The sequence below is a fragment of the Myzus persicae genome, unplaced genomic scaffold (genome assembly GCF_001856785.1).
Source record: "Myzus persicae strain clone G006 unplaced genomic scaffold, MPER_G0061.0, whole genome shotgun sequence".
Classification (NCBI taxonomy): Eukaryota; Metazoa; Arthropoda; class Insecta; order Hemiptera; family Aphididae; genus Myzus; species Myzus persicae.
Window position 1 is genome coordinate 1 of NW_019104476.1, and position 17515 is coordinate 17515.

Consider the following 17515-nt stretch of genomic DNA (forward strand, 5'->3'; position numbering starts at 1 on the left):
AATTGCTTTATTCCATATACTATAGCTAAACATTCCAATTCAGTTGTTGAGTAATTTAGTTCACTCTGACTTAAAGTCCTAGAAGCATAAGCTACAGGTAGATCTTTACCTATTTCTCCTTGCGATAATATTGCTCCTAACACTTTTCCACTAGCATCAGTTGTCAAAATAAATTCTTTTGTAAAATCGGGATATTGTAATACAGGTTCAGTGCATAATGCATGTTTTAATTTACCAAAAGCTCGATCACACTCTTCATTCCAATCAAACATTACATCTTTCTTTAATAAATGCGTTATTGGTTTAGCAATCCTACTATAATTTTCAATAAATTTCCTATAATATCCTGATAATCCTAAAAAAGATTTAATTTGTTTAACATTCTTAGGTTCTGGAAAGTTTAGAACAGCTTGGATTTTCTTAGGGTCTGGTCTTTTTCCTGTTTCTGATATAACGTGACCTAAATATAAACATTCTCGTTTCACAAACTCACACTTATCTGGTTGTATTTTTAAATTATGCAATCGCAATCGTTCAAACACATCTACTAGCTTTTTATTATGATCTATTAGATTTTTCCCATATATTATTATGTCGTCGAGATATACTAAACACTTAATTCCTATTATCCCAGATAATACATTATCCATTAGTCTTTGAAATGTAGATGGACTAGTTTTCATTCCCATTGCCATTCGTTTAAATTGATAGTGTGCATTATTAGCTGAAAAAGCTGTAAGCTCACGTGATGACTTAGCTAAGGGAATCTGAAAAAAAACCCCGAGGCGAGGTCGATGACACTGAACAATTGACATTGTCCTAGATGATCTAATATTTCTGTGATATTTGGTAAAGGTTGAAATTCATTTAGTGTTACTTGATTTAATTTTCTGAAATCTATGACAATACGAAATTTTTCCTTCCCACTGGCATCAGCCTTTTTCTTTACTAACAATAAGGGTGTATTCCATGGTGAATTAGAAGGTTCTATTATTCCATCTTGTTCTATTTTATCTAATTGATTCTTAATCTCGGCTTGTTGTGAGTGAGGTAATCTATAGGGTCTTTGATAAATAAGTTGTTGATTATGATTTAAATTAATAACATGCTCTGCAGCATTTGTAAAAGTTAACCGATCTCCCTCCAAATGAAATATTTCTGCATATTGTTCACATATCTCAAATATAGACTGTTTTTCCTCAACATTCATATGATCACTTCGTATTAAATTCAAAATTCTATTCACTCGATTTTCATTATTATTGTCAGTATGTATTTCGTGTATACCATAATTTTTTGATGGTTCATATAATATTTTATTAATAGTACTTTCATTTATTTCTTTTGTTACTTCAGCAACATTTAATATACTAATTATTATTTTCTCTGACCTTACTGTTCCTATTACGTTGGCACAGTACACATCATTAATCAGTTCTTGTTAATACATTAAAATATTTTTATTTTACATAGAGGTGTCGGCAATTGGCACGGTAACTACTGTTTCTGTTTTTGGATTTAATGTAAAACTTAAATTATCTTTATTAATTAACTTATCATTTATTATTAACGAATTATTAGCTATAATTGCTTTATTTTTTATTAAAAAATCATGTCCTAAAATACCATCCTTTGGTGTAGGAAACGAGTTTTGTACCATTTGAAATTCTGTTTCAATATCATTATTATAAAAATTTAAAATTATTTTTACTAATCCTACTGTTGATACTATATTATCATTAATTCCCTTTAAATATATTTTTTTATTTTCTTGTACAAGTGTTTCTCCTGTTAAAGCACCGAATTTTATTAAATTAACTTCACTTCCAGTGTCTACTAATAATTCAGCGAACTTCCCCTTTAAGTTGGCAGATTGACAAGTAAGATGATTGTTATTTAAGATTGATACGTTGTATAAACATCGTTTTGTTCCTCCTCTACAGTGGCTATTAAATTTATCGGTCGAGCACCACTTGTCTCGCCCGATCTTGGCAAGTTTCCCGAAGCATTACGATCATTATTTTGCTTTTTGTAACATGTGGAGATGTCATGTCCATTCAGTTTACAATATGTACAAGTGACAGTTCCTGGAGTATTATAATTAGTTGGTTGTCGCGTATAGTTATTTTGTGTGTTAGACGGTCGCGTAAAATTATTGTTGGGTGGTCGCGCATTATTATTTCGTCGTAGATTACAGTCGCATGCGTAATGATTTCCTCCACACTGATAGCATTGGATATTATTTAAATAGTTATAATTATTAGTATTTCGCGGTGGATATTGATTATTATGTATATTGTTTCTGTTATTTCGATTCACATCCGGTCTATTATATTGCGGTCTAATAAAATTATTATTATTTCCTCTCGGATTAAAACTTTGTCGCTGATAATTATTATTATTATTGAAATTATTATTATTTTGTCTATGATTATTATTATAGCGATTATTATTCTCAAAATTATTATTACGTCGGTTATAATTATTATTATTTCTATTTTGATTTCCATAGTATTGGTATGCATCCGATTCAGATTTTAATTCTGTTTCCTCATCCTTGGCTATTTGCATCGCCATTTCTAAGGTGGGTGGATTACGTGATTTTACTATCGTTTTTAAACTGGGTGTTAAACCTTTTATAAATACTACCAACGTTTGTTCTTTTAACTGATCTCTTAATACTGTGGCCTGATCCGTTGTTTTTCCTTTAGTACTCGCTACGCATAAGTTAAAATATAATATTGTTCTACTCGTCTAACATACGAATCGACGTCTTCGTTTGGTCGCATACGTACAGAATTTAACGCTACTTGTAATGTTGATGTTGAACTTTGTGGTTCAAAAGCATCTAATAAAATTAATTTTACTCCTTCCCAATCTGACATGTCCCTATATCTACATACGTTGAGAGCCTGGTCAAATAATTTCGTATTTATAAATTTCATTAGTATAGGTAAATCTTCTTTTTCTACCGCTGAACACGCTAAATCACATACTTTTATAAATTGATACACGTCTCGTTTTCCTGTACACGTTGGAATCATAACAGTAGCTTTTTCTAATGGGAGTTTAGTTCCAGTCATTTTGACTTTAGGTTTTCTTGTAAGGGGTTCCAATTGAGTATGTTCTATTCCCTTCTTTGAACGAGTGCCTATTTGTCGTAGTTCAGTTTCGTTAACTATAATTGGTCGGATACTTTTATTATGTAAATCTTTCTCTCGTATAGATTCTAAATATTTTTCCTATTTAAATCTACCGAATATTGATATCTCTCGTCTGTACTTAAATCAATTAATAATTCGTTACTTCCTATTACTGTTTTATCGTTACTTTTATCGTCAATAGTTTTTATTTCACTACAATTATCGCTTATTACTACTTCGTTAATTAATTCTTTACTTTTGGTTTCCTCAACCTCTTTAACTTCTCCTGTTACCAATTTTTTATTTTCACTTATCTTATTTTTATTTCCTTGACTCATTAAATTAATTTATTCATTAAATTTAATTTAAATCGTAATATTTTACACGATTATTATTTTAATACATAACATTATTATTCTATAACTTATTTATTATTCACCAATAAACCCATAAATTTATTCAATACGTACTACTAAAATATTTATTACAACAAATACAATATTACTTTCAATATTTTAATTAATTCAACAATTATTATAATTGTATTCCTTATTATATTTAAATAACTTGTTACTCAACAAAATTAATTTAATTCAATTATCTATTTTACTTTTAATTAATTATTCTTAATATATATATATATATATATTTTTTAATTAGGACTTATTACGGCCTTATAAACTCAATTTAATTTATTCAAATATCTTCTAATAATATCTAAGGACTTATTTCGGCCTTAATAACTTTATGATAAAAAGCATAAGAGTTAACACATGCTCATGATCCTCGCATAGACGTTATTTATACGAAGTGTATATTTGACTATGTGATCAGGAAATATAAATACGAAAATTTGGCTCAACATTTTAAAAAATATACCTAATAAAAAAAAATATATATAATAACATAAATAATAATCAGTATAATAACATTTATCTTATAGGATACAATAAAAATGGATAGAGCAAATCAATTGTTACAAGAAATTAATATAAACTTAGCAATACAATTACACATAAATCCAGAACAAGGGGAATGGTTTAATTTTACGGAATGTTTCGATGTACACATAATAACTGCAAATAATTCTATATTAATGCCATATGAGAATACAGAGATTCGAGAAATAATGACAAATATAAAAAGATTTTTAATTGACATGGTAATTGATCGAGATTTAACAAACCCAATTTGTATGGATTTAGCTAGGTATATAAATAAAATACCCAATGCCTCAGATTTGTTATATTATTATCAATAAGTCATTTGACATCGTCTTGCTTAAGTACATACACTGTGAAGTTGTCGAGTGGTGTGGATATGCAAGCGATTTAAAAAAAAAAAATTAAGAATAAATTATAAATACCATGTGCTATTAAAATATACTGGACATAACTGATACACAACTTATATTGTAAAGTTTAAAATGTATTATTGGATTGTTTATTAATATTATATAAAAAAAAATGTATGTATACTTATAAATTATTATGCTAACTAACCAATATAAATAAGATAATTTTTATTGTATTTAATGAGAACAATTTGTTGTAAACTAACACAAATTTTATAATAACTAATCAAATATTTTAAATGTATCTAAATGAATAATATTGTAATCATCAACCCTTTGACTTAACTGATCTAGTCAACTAAATAATGAATGTTCTAGTCAAATAAGTTAGTAAATTTTATATATAATTATTCTATTATGTAACTGTCACTGTAAAGACAAATTATTAACTACTATGTATACAATAATTTTTAAGATTTTGTAGTTCTACAAATTTATCGTTTTATCACAAGTGTTATAATCAAATAAAAGTGTTTAATTTATTCAGAAAGAACAACTCTTCTTCATTTAATTCTACAGGCTACAATACCAACAAACAGACGTATATAGTCGATTTGTTACATTATATTATTAAATAACAATTATTATATAATATGATAATAATTGATACAATTACAACATTACAACAATAAGAATGTGTAATGCACGTTATATTCTTACATGTTTGAATAACATAACAATTGTAGAATTATACAATGTAAGCACTAAAACTAAGTCCTAAGAACAATATCATCGCAAGGCATATACACCTTAACATGTTAATTCAGGCACCAATAAAGTGCTATAAAACGGAGGTGAATAAAATATTGTACATTTATTGTCTTCCCCTATGTATTTCTTTGATGTTTACTATTTGTATTTTGCATTTGTTGTTTATTTTTTTAAATTTAATTATTGGGATTGACTGTAATATGTTCACCCTTGAGCAATAGCCTGTCATTCTTACAATAAAAAAAAAAATTTTAAAAAGTAATGTAAATATATATATAGGGAATTTCTCATGGGATCTCCACACGAGCATGCTCAGTCGAACACTATTCTTTGAAATAAACGCTAATAATAATAATAATAATAATATAATGTTTGAAAATTAAACAACAAAAATAAAATTCTAACTAGATTTATAAAGGGTGCACAATAGACAGTTAATTCAATTCAGCTGAGTTCAAATCTAAATTATCTGATAATAACCCATCAAAGGTTTAATATTCTACAAAATTAACTTGAAATTTTGATTAAATGGGGTGAACATTAAGAAATTAGTTTACAACATGTATAAGTTAAACCAAACCCCCTCCCCCCCACTTAACTCCTAGGCACGCCCCTATACTTATTAAGTATACTATTATGAATAATATGATCATTTTTTATTACACATTATAATATGTATCTCATTTTTTTAAAATAATATAAATAACCACTTATTATAGGCAGTTTTGATACTTTTTCAGTTTTCTTGTTCTTCCATTTATTTTTACGCTTTTCAAGGCCACTAGGTACTTTTTTTGACATGATAACAATATTAATTATTTGGTTCAACGAGAACGAGTGACGACTGACGACTGACGACAGAATAACTAATGTCAAAATAATATCGAAAACGACGGCTATATCAATTTTCAGCCCGGCAGTTTAATAGACTGCAATACTGCATAGTATATAATAGGACGCCACACCCGCATGTGCTGTCTCCGTCTTACAAATGTACAACATAGCAAAAACTGTTTAGCGCGGGACAACTTTTCTCGCACCATATTTGTTGTAGAATTACCAAATTTTCACAACACGTAAATAAGAACTTTATCTGTGCAACAGCGTGCTTTTTTTAAAATTACATTTTCCAATCATTTTTTATAAGCAAATGAAAAAAACAAAAAACAAAATGTTTAGAAGCAAATAATTTTTATTGTATTTATGTTATCTAAAATATAAGCACGCTGTTGTATAGATAATTTTCTACTCGATATGTTCAGAAATTTCGGAGCCACTACTACAAACACAGAAAGATAAAAGTTGTCCCGCGCAAAACAGTTTTTGCTATGTTGTTCCTTTGTAAGACGGAGACAACACATGCGGGTGTGGCGTCCTCTTAATATGATAATTGATTACGAATCGAGAAATCGACAGACTTCTGAGACTTCAATATGGTATCCTAGACTTAGTTCGTCGTGAGTCGTGACACTGACACAGTAGATTTGTATACTTTTTGCGGTGCCTTTCATATATTATATACCTTTTGGCTTTTGCCGAGCTTATTCGTTTTGACATGATGCAAATCACCGCTTATTATTATTGTATTAATTGCCACTTATTTTATTATTGACTTGGGTGCTAAACGCCACTATTTTTATATTCAATATTATTATATTTTTGTACCCTATAATCTGTATTGTGCACAGTTATTTATTATAGTATAGATACAGGACCAGCTGGCCAGTCTGCGCTCCATAAATTGTGAGTTTATTTTTATTATTATTACATTTACCTATTCCAAATTTAAATTTTCGAGCCAAAAGGGCCATATATTTTATTATTACCTAACCTAACGGCTTTAATATATATAAAGAACTGACAGAAACTCTACTCACTCATCAGGCGGAGTAGCAATTTTGATAAAGAAAAACATCAAACACTACCAATCAACCTTGCCCAATATTACAAACATTGAGGTCACCGCAATAATAGTATCAACAGAAAGACACGATATAAAAATAATCTCGGCATATAATCCACCAAATAAAAAAATCTTACAAGAAAACATATTCCTTCTATTCCAAGGCATGCCAACTTTACTCTTAGGTGATCTTAACTCGAAACATCAAACTCGGGGCTGTTAGAAAACTAATCCAAATGGTAACAAGCTACTCAAAATCACATTTGAACAACGGATCATAATATCTCCACCTGCCGAACCTACTTTCCAACGGTCTTTCAAACTACCCGATTTACTTGATATTGCTCTTATATCGAATCTTCCAATTGACCTGCATCACGTAGTCCTGAACGAACTCGACTCCGAACATGTACCGGTTATCTCCACCCTTAATGAACAAATCGAAGCCAAAAACCAAATCCCAAAACTAATTAATGCTCCTATAAACTGGGAAGCATTTAGAAAAATTTACATTGAAGACTGAAGACTATAAAAATAGTAAAATTGCCAATTGTTTTATTTTATTATTTTTTCATTCAGTTGTTGGTAATAAATGTTAATAAAAAATTACTGGCCAAAAAGGGAAGGGTACATTTTGGCCGAAGACGGTGACGCCCACTAAATGATGATCAACATGGTCTTTTGAGAGGTAAATCATCAACGACAAATCTTTTAATTTTTCAAAAATATATACCTACTAGATGTATTTGGATCCAGTTTACAAGTAGATGTAATTTTTACAGATTTTGCAAAAGCCTTTGTCAAAATAAGTCACCATATTCTTTCTAATAAGCTGTACTTTATCGATATTCGTGACCTTTTTTTGTCTCAGTGGACGTGGCGAGAAATTGTATACTTTATATGACTCGGCACATGAAATAACGTGAACAAAATAAACAAAAGGCATTCGAAGTTCATTATAATTTAAAATATTTTAATAGACATTTCTACTCAAAATAGTTTCTCGCTAAGTAAATAAATTATTGAAACAAAATAAGTGTAGTGTAATTCAATTAACTTAGCATTTATTTACTAACAGTTTTTCGGGTAATTTATTGTATGACTATGTTTATTTTTTTTATTCAGTAATTATTTATTTTTATTTATTATTCTTTGTTTGTAAACTTTATTTTGGCATATTTATAATTTTGAACACGGTAATAAATAATAACACACTGTCTAGACTAATTTATATATTAAAATGTATAAAATATAATTTAATTTAATTAGTGATAGCCGATAACGAAATGAAACAAACAATAAATACTCGAATGTGAGATAGCAATAATTTTGCACTGTTGCACGACAACGCGGGATGCGGCCTCCGTGATTCCAGATTTCATTATAATTTCTCATTAAAAAGTTTGGACGTTTCCTTGATAATTTGATTTCTAACCGTACGATTTCAATGATTTTTTCAAGAGGATCATCTGCACAATTTGTCTGGTTTTTTCCAATTTATTAGGTATTAATCGATTCAGTAGATAATTAGTTACTAGTTAGGTCCGGTTAAAAAAATACCAACATTTATACTGTTTAAATGTGCAACTCCTACTTTGAGATAATATTATACACTGACGTGCCGCCGTCATATTTTTTTTTACTTACCTCGTGCCACGACCGTGGCGCTGGATTAAAATAATCACCGAGTATATTATTGTGTTTGATGTTATGACCTGCAGGCCACTAATGGAGTAATGCATATGATATTATGATATGCATTTAAATTGTTGTTATATAACAATATAATTATTCTACAATATGTATAAGTAGGTTAACAATTCATGATGCTGTATAGATTATTTTTGAACTTAATAAAGGAATACACATTTATCACATGTTTCAGTAATAATGATTGATTTAATGTTGTTTGCTAATTTAATTTTTCATATTTCAATTGAATTGCATCATTTCGAGATGGGCCCTTTTCGAAATTCCCAATTCAATTATATACCTACACTTACAATTTTGACGAGTACTATTATTGAAGTAAATGTATAATACTACTAAATCACAAATTTTGATAATGTAATTTGACAAATTATTCTATACATATTGGAATTTTTGAAAACATTTAAGAAAAATGGAAAAAAAAGTAATTTTACACATAATGTAAAAAAAAAGTATTTATGGCGAAATATGTAAAACGTAAAATAAAATATGACTTATTTTATTACAAATCACATGAAATGAATTTATCATTTACAATAATTAATTTATTATGTTTTAGTAAAAATATGTATTGACATACAAATTTCACCCCTAGTAATAAAGAAAAATATATGATGTGGAATTATGTTTGTGGTATGGTGTTAGCTAATCATTTTAAGAGTAAAAAAACTTTTGTGCTATCAAAAGGTTAGATTAGATGATTTAATTAAATGTACAGAACTTATTTAATTGAAAATACAATTTAAAAAAAATAAATAGAAGCTGTAAATATATAACACATGTTTTAATCATTGTGTATTTTCTATACCTAATGTACAAATGAAATGTACTTAAGTACTTTCCAAGTCGAACTTATCAAATTTCCATCATGCTTTATAACATCAATTTAAAAATTCCAACAAAAAAAACATATTACGACATATTACCTAATGTAATTTAATCTTGTTTAATACCATCATTGGGATATTCTTGATAAATATTATAACCAAATGATTCAACAGCACGGACTACTATAATAGTAGCCTGTATTTAACAGCTATTGCACTGCAAAATGTTATTAAGTAAATTAAAACTGATCATAACGGCATAGACTTTCGGTAATTAGTTAAAATTATTAATTCAACTATACATCAAAATATAAAATAATGTAAATTGCATGATATTATACAGGGTGATTTTTTAAGCATGCTCACCTCATTTTTATGCTTAAATTTTGCATACATTCAAACTATGATTTTTGGAATTTTTAAGTGTAGTTAAATATGATAAATAATGTATAATAATTATTCATGTCGCATGTACCTTTGTAAAAATGGAAATTAATATTATAACTACGCCAATCATTTAAATTATAATTACTGCGAAACTATAGTATCATTATATCAGTTTATCATAGGCCACAGATGCTTAAATTATAAATGTAGATTATCTTCTTTACTATTATCATTAATTATTACAAAATAATAAACAATATTATTAAACTACTATTTAGTTTAATCCATTGCTATTATCTTATAAAACCGTGATGGCGTGGTAATGGATAATTAGGATTTGGTATAATGCAAGTCGTCAAAATGGCATACTGTAGACCGTAGTGAAGAGAAGGGATCTGATGAGATAATAAGACGTAAGTTCAATGGTTAAATTACTAAGAAGCCTCTAGGACTAATTACTAATTGCCAATTGGCTAATCAATTAATTAAGTACAAAGTATAAAAATTATACGCCCACTCAGAGAACACTGTCCGGATAATCTACTTTTATATCAAGAGCATTTTTGGTTTACACTTATACGTAGTGTGTGTGCATTACCTATCAGAAAAATATATCTGCTCTTACTTCATTACCTTTAACTTACGTAAGTATTTTTATTTCAACCGTTATTACTAAAGCAAGGATTTCTATGCATTAACTTTATATTACCTTTAGTAATATGGTATTTTTGATTATAATAGCATAATTTAAAAGTTTATGGAAAATCAAGCACTTCGGTGAATATGTTTCGTGAATCTAGTTCAACAATTTTTTAATTAAGCTGCAAATTTTTCATTAAGACGATGGAGACTGATTTTTATCTTATTGGTCAGTGGGTATATTGATATTGATATTGGTAATCCACCCAATTTACTAAAATTTTAGTACCTATATGATTAGTTATGTTACACTATACTGTACAATAAATACTACATATTATTTTTAATTTGTTTGATACATAGGTCCAGATTTTTTAATACATATTTGATGATTTTTTAGTGCTTCAAAGCCCTTGCTTTAGCTATTACTTACTAATAGATAGGAAAATCTAGTAGACTTATGCATTATACTTAATTAATTAATTTATGATGCAGTAATAGAAACATACAGTATACTATATAGCTAGTATACTACATACCTTATATACATTTATACAATATATATAGGTATAGTTGTAATTAAATATATAGTTAAGTAGGCAAGTACGCTGAGCTGTTTCATTTTTTTTTCAAAATATACCTATGTTCCCTTAAAAATCCAATTGTAGTTTACCTAAAAGTTCTCAGAAACCCAGGGCTAATAAATCAAAAATTGTTAAGAAAACTTATATTTCCAATACTTTATTTTCTTCTATTACTATTGGTATTATTGACTCATAATGTTTACTTCAACCTTTGTCTCTACTACGAATGAAGTTGTTTCTATACATCTAATAATAATCAGTCTGTGTTCTTGAATCGTCTATTTTAAAGACTCGTTTGAAACGTGTTAATTAATTTCGTGTATGTTACGCAATTAATTATTATTGTAATATAATATCATTATAATATTAGGTAATCGGTATCTACGCACAGCGCGATAGCCGTCTTGAACATAATAAACAGTCTTAATTCGACCGTAGCTCATCGACATGCTCATCGACAAAAGTGACAAAAGTGATTGTATTTATTTATTTTAATCTTATATAGTTATAAACGTACAAACGGAGTTTATTATGTCGAACACAATTTGGTCTTCTATGCTAGATCAGTAATCATTAAAAAATTATCTTGATTGTGTCAAAGCACAGTTGTCAGTGTTGAAAGTATAAAAGACGATCAACGTCAAAAGTACCTCATTGCGAATATAGGGCCAGAAGCTTATACAATCAATTGATGGACGCATGTTTACCGAGTCATCCGGCATAAAAAAACTTTTGAGGACTTATATTATAGTCAAATATTTGGACGCGATATATTCTCGACGGCGTTTAGTGGTGAGTGACGGTTTTAAATTCAACCAGGGCAGTGCTGTCAAAGTCTGGGGAATCGGTACAAGAATTTATCACTACTTTAAAAAGTTAGCAAGTCACTGTGAATTTGACACATTTTTGGACGATGCACTTCGCGACAGACTAATTGCAGGTCTAGCAGATGAAGCTTGTCAAAGAAAATGTAGGAAAAAAACCAGTGCAGTATCAAGCAGTATAGCCAGTCAACAAAACAAAGCGGTGATGAGTCAAAACGAAGCAGTTAAATGTACAGTTAGCCACCGCAGAGATCAAATAAGAAGACGAGTCAATGTTACTCGCGGTATGGAAGAACTCATGATGCTCGTACCTGTCCAGCAAAGCAATGGGATTGTTTGAATAGCAAACTAAAAGGACATATATCGGTAATGTGTAGGAATAAAAAAAAATTTAATCTGTAGAAGTGTCAATAGTGTACACTATAAAAATAACTACTTTGTTGCTCGTTAAAAATAAAAAATTTAATATAAAACTTGTTGCGATAATGCAAGCAGTAAATTATCAGGTAGGCAATCCACCTGAGGTGGATTGCGGACCCTGCTAGAACTCTATATTTTTATTTTTATTATGATTGTGGATACGCCGTAACAATGTCGTAACAAGTAAATGGGCGTCTCCGATAGTTAAAGTACCAAAAAAAATAATAAAATACCTACGAATTTGATCAATTTTAAAAATACACTAAATCCTTATGTAAAAGTAGATCAACATCAGTTATCGAGAGTAGACGATGTATTTAATAATTTAACAGTAGGGACATTTTTCGCGATAATCGATTTGTTGGAAGCGTATTTACAACTTAAGGTAGCATCTGCGAGTCGTCATTTATTGGCTATAAATACTCTATTAAGGTGTATATCAATTTAATAGACCTTGTTATAGAATCACGTCAGCTCCCAGTTTCAAGCGGCAATGGCAAATATTTTAATTGGTCTAGAGAATATTCAAGTGTATTTAGATGGTATTAGGTGGGAAATCTGATGATGATTGTGTGGTTGGTATTAAATCACTTGCAAGAGTATAAATAAATTAAGAGTAAAAATAAATTTTGATAAATGTCAATTTTTTCGTTCAAATATTGTATTCTTGAGACATATGATAGATAAGCACAGGGTTCACCCAACGGTTGATAAAATGGAAGCTATTATGCTCCTCAACCATAGGACATGAGCCAATAAAAATCATTCTTGGGATTAATTAATTATTACCAAGATTTATATTCCTATGTCATCTACTATTTTAGCTTCATTATATAATTTGACGAAAAAAAATGTCAAGTAGATTTGGTCAAAAAAATATAAGTTGACATTTAATAAAACAAAAATAGTATTAAAAGAAATTCAGTTATTTTTTTTTTATTGTAAGAAAAAAAGACCCTCGGCTTCATGGGCGATGGGCCTTTGTGTTTACAGAAGATTTGATTAATTAATTGTCTATACTTATTCTAATTATATATTTTTATATCTTGTTTTGAAGGTTGGCTGCTATGATGAACTGGCTTGAGGGTGATTGTTTAGTAATTCGGTTAGTGATTCGGGCAGGTTTTGGCTTGTTTGGATATTGTGGTATGTTCGGCATTCTGTGAAAATGTGGCTGATGGTGACTTGGACACCGTAGGATGCGCACATTCGGGGTTCTTCCTTGGCCATTAAAAGTTAGTTATTATAGATACTTATATTCCAGAATTGCTATTAATTTTAATGTGCGATAGCTTTAATTATGGCGTAGGTGCTGTACAACTGTCATATAATAAATGAAGAGGAAAAACTTATCATGTTTTCATTGAGTACATTATCGGCAGCTGAAAAAAATATTTACAGATCGATCGTGAGGCATTAGCTATTATATTTTCAAATGAAAAAATGTCTTAAATATTTGTTTGGTTGAATGTTTATTTTAGTATCAGATCATTTGCTGTCAAAAACATTATTTAATAAAAATAAAAATATTGCAGTACATGCTTCATCAAGACTTCAGAGATGGGCTTTGATATTATCTGGTTGTAATTATGAATTTCAATATAGGAAGGGGTCAAATATAAATAATGCGAAAAGCTCCAAAACGTTGATGAATATCTTTCTCTCTTTATATGTGAACTGTTAAATATAAGAATTGTGGTGTACAATTAAACAGTAGTACGTTGATACATGTACAAATAAAAGGTTTAATAGCAGATGCACCAGCTCGTGCATTTTTTAAATAAATTAAATCATTTTTTGGTTATTTTGGATGTGAGAAGTAATTGTATTGAAGAAGGGAAATATTTATCTGGTAGTTTATGCTTTCCAAAAGGTAAAGCTCAATTGCGTACTGATAAGTCGTTTGTACTACAATCAAATGAAGAACTTCGTGGGCTGTCATCTTTATTAAAAATTACTGGCCTTGGGCTGGTATCATGTATCCCACTAGATTATATGCACCTGTGAGGCTATGACTGCCTTCTGGGGATCATGAAAAAAATTATTCGTTGTATAGTCAGAGGTACTGATGTTCCAAATTCTTATGGTACCGTTCGATTGTATAAAAACCAAATAGTTCTTATAAATCAAAGTATGATAGTAATTTCAAAATGGATAAGTCCTGATTTTACTAGGGTTCCACATGATTTAAACAAGTTCAACACGTTTAAAAAGCACAGAGTTACGACAAATTATGTCTTATAAAGGTCCCTATCTATTTAAAAATATTATTTGTTTACCGGCTTACAATAACAATTTTATGATTTTCAGTATTTTTATGTGAATATTAACATGTGATTAAACAGTGTATACACAAAATAACTATGCTGAAACCTTAGCAAAACATTTTTTAAAAACTTTTTGTTCGGTTTATGGTTGCGGCTTTCCCTTATGAAAACTATTTACAACACATAAAAAATATTAATTTGCCATTACAATTTGGTTCAATTATATAACTGAATAAAAGACGAACGTGAATGTCATATTTCCAATTTAGAACCGCCAATGTATCATCCATCTGTTGATGGTCATTATTATCCTCTACCTGGAAATATGTTATCTGAATCTGTATCACAGTACTCAACAGTTATCTTAGAAAACTTTACAACCAAGTTCAAAACTCCAAACTTAGAAGTAGTAAAAAAGATGACTGTGTTATCGCGTCTTTAAATATTGTACGCCATGTTAAAAATGTATTAAATAGAAATGGTAAAATATACCTGGTACGCTTAACTTTAAAATAAAAAACACAATTCCTTTATATAACTCTTCTTGCCCTTCTACATCTATTGCCATGTATCAATGTAGTAAATTATCACACGCAGTTCAATTTTTAAATATTGAAGACATCCAATATCAAGCTTGCTATTTTCCTCTTACAGAAGTACCAAAAACAACTTTTTATGTTTATGCATTACTCCACACAGCTGAATGAGTGAGTTTATCAAATCTGGGTTTGAAAGCTTAATATAGTAATTTCTTGATATTTTCAAAATTAATATTTTATATAATATAATTCATTTTTTAAAAATATTTTTCTAATTAGTTATTAATTATATTTGTATAGTATGCAAAAATCTAATCAATTATATACCATTGTTGTCTCGGACAATGGTCAAATATCAGCAGTTCTTAAGCAATGGATAATATGTAGTGATGATTTCCCAGTCATTGGACACACATATCAGTGGTACTGCCCACCATCATTTTCTTTTCAAAACATACAACATTATAAAAAAGTTGAAAATCACTGGGATAAAGTAACGGGCACTGTTTTAAACATGACAGGTAAATTAATCGTTGTGCTATATACTCTTGTAAATACCATTTCATAAATAGGTAACTTAATATAATTTATTGTTTAATTTAATTTTTCTTGATTTAGATTCATACATTACAGCTAATTTTTTAATTATGACAGAAAGTTTAAAAGTAAATAAATTTGTAATTATTGAATTTGTGGATGAAGCTGAAGTCACAGAAGTTGTACCTTGTTGCTGGATTGTCGTTGATCTCCAATCAAAGAGTTTTGTTTGTCAATGGCCTGGTGGTATAAATGTCGCAAAATATATTGCTTATCAAAAACCGCCAGAAGATTCTTGGGAAGAACACAAATGTGTTCTTAGGAAATTTTACGGTTTGATATTGATATTTATATAAAAGTTTCACGAGAATATTTAAATTAATTTACATGATTTAATTTTAGATACATATTCTGAAGCAAAAAAAAAAGTATCCCTTTTTTGTTACATAAGTACAACTTCTGAAATTGATACTGAAAACAAAAAAAGGAAACGGTTTCAAAAGAAAAATTTTGAATCTTCAAGTAACCACGAAGACAATGAAAAAACTAAAATTAATTCAAAACAAAAATTATTTGAAAGTAATTTAATTGACAATATTCTTGATGCTCCTAGACCTACAAGTACCTATACAATTTATATTTGTGCAATTATTATAGTTTGCTTTTTAATATTAATCAAATTTGTATTTTATTGTTGAAGTTGATTTTGACATGATGGGATCAAACGATTCACCTGATTTTTTTGCACTTAAAGATGATGTCTTACATTATTTAAACCCTATGAGTGAAAATAACTGTGAACAATTATCTCAAAATATTGAACATCATCAATTCACTCAAATGAATAAAGACATTCATCTTAACCATCAGACGAAAACTCCAAGTAAATGCCATCATTAATAGAAATGTACTTGAAATATAACTGCGTTTAACTTGCATTATATTATAGATATTTGTATTAATCCTGTAAGAGAAAAAGACTGTGAAAGTTTATCACAAAACACTGAATATCATCAATTAACTCATCATCAAAACCAACAGATTCTTTCAGGTAAACACAACAGTTTATGTTGTAGTTTTAATACTAATTTTGTGTAACATTATTAATTTTTAGCGACTGATAATGAATTCATTGACAATGACAATGTGAATATGGGAAAAATGTTAATGTTTATTGGACATGCGGTTAAAGATGGTAAAATATAATATTTATCTATACTGTGTTTTTTTTATGAATTTCTCAGCTTGTATTTCTTCTTGTTTAGTGGCTAATGAAATTGCTGAAATAAAAAAAAGTATCAAAGAAATTAAACTTGATAATGTCAAAAACCAAGAATTACTTATATTGCTAACTGATCGTACCAAATATAATGCTACTAAATCAGAGGAAAAGGTTCATTTGTTTGGATCGAATTTAAAAGTTCCAGTTTCAAACCTCGATGATCTGCATAAATTGGAGTCCAATGAGGAGCAAAAAAAATTTTAGTATGTTTTAATTACCTACTTTATTTATTTCTTACAAGAACTTTATAATCTTATTTAGTTACTATTTAGGCACAGTTATTAATACGCAATGGGAAATGTTTTGGTATCAGGCGTACCACTTATGAAATGATGAGGATACTGATGGATAATAGAGTGGCCGAAAGTCTAAACATGGATGGTAGGAG

General features: G+C 28.9%; 1 protein-coding gene across 1 annotated transcript; it reads left to right on the plus strand.

The window, feature by feature from the left end:
- Window positions 1-6617: 6617 nt before the first annotated feature.
- LOC111042416 lies at window positions 6618-17515 on the plus strand. The gene is made up of 9 exons (XM_022327009.1): window positions 6618-6951; window positions 15609-15829; window positions 15927-16178; window positions 16248-16466; window positions 16546-16728; window positions 16795-16896; window positions 16960-17040; window positions 17111-17330; window positions 17400-17515. Coding segments are annotated over exons 2-9 (1278 nt in total). The 5' UTR covers window positions 6618-6951; window position 15609; the 3' UTR covers window positions 17401-17515.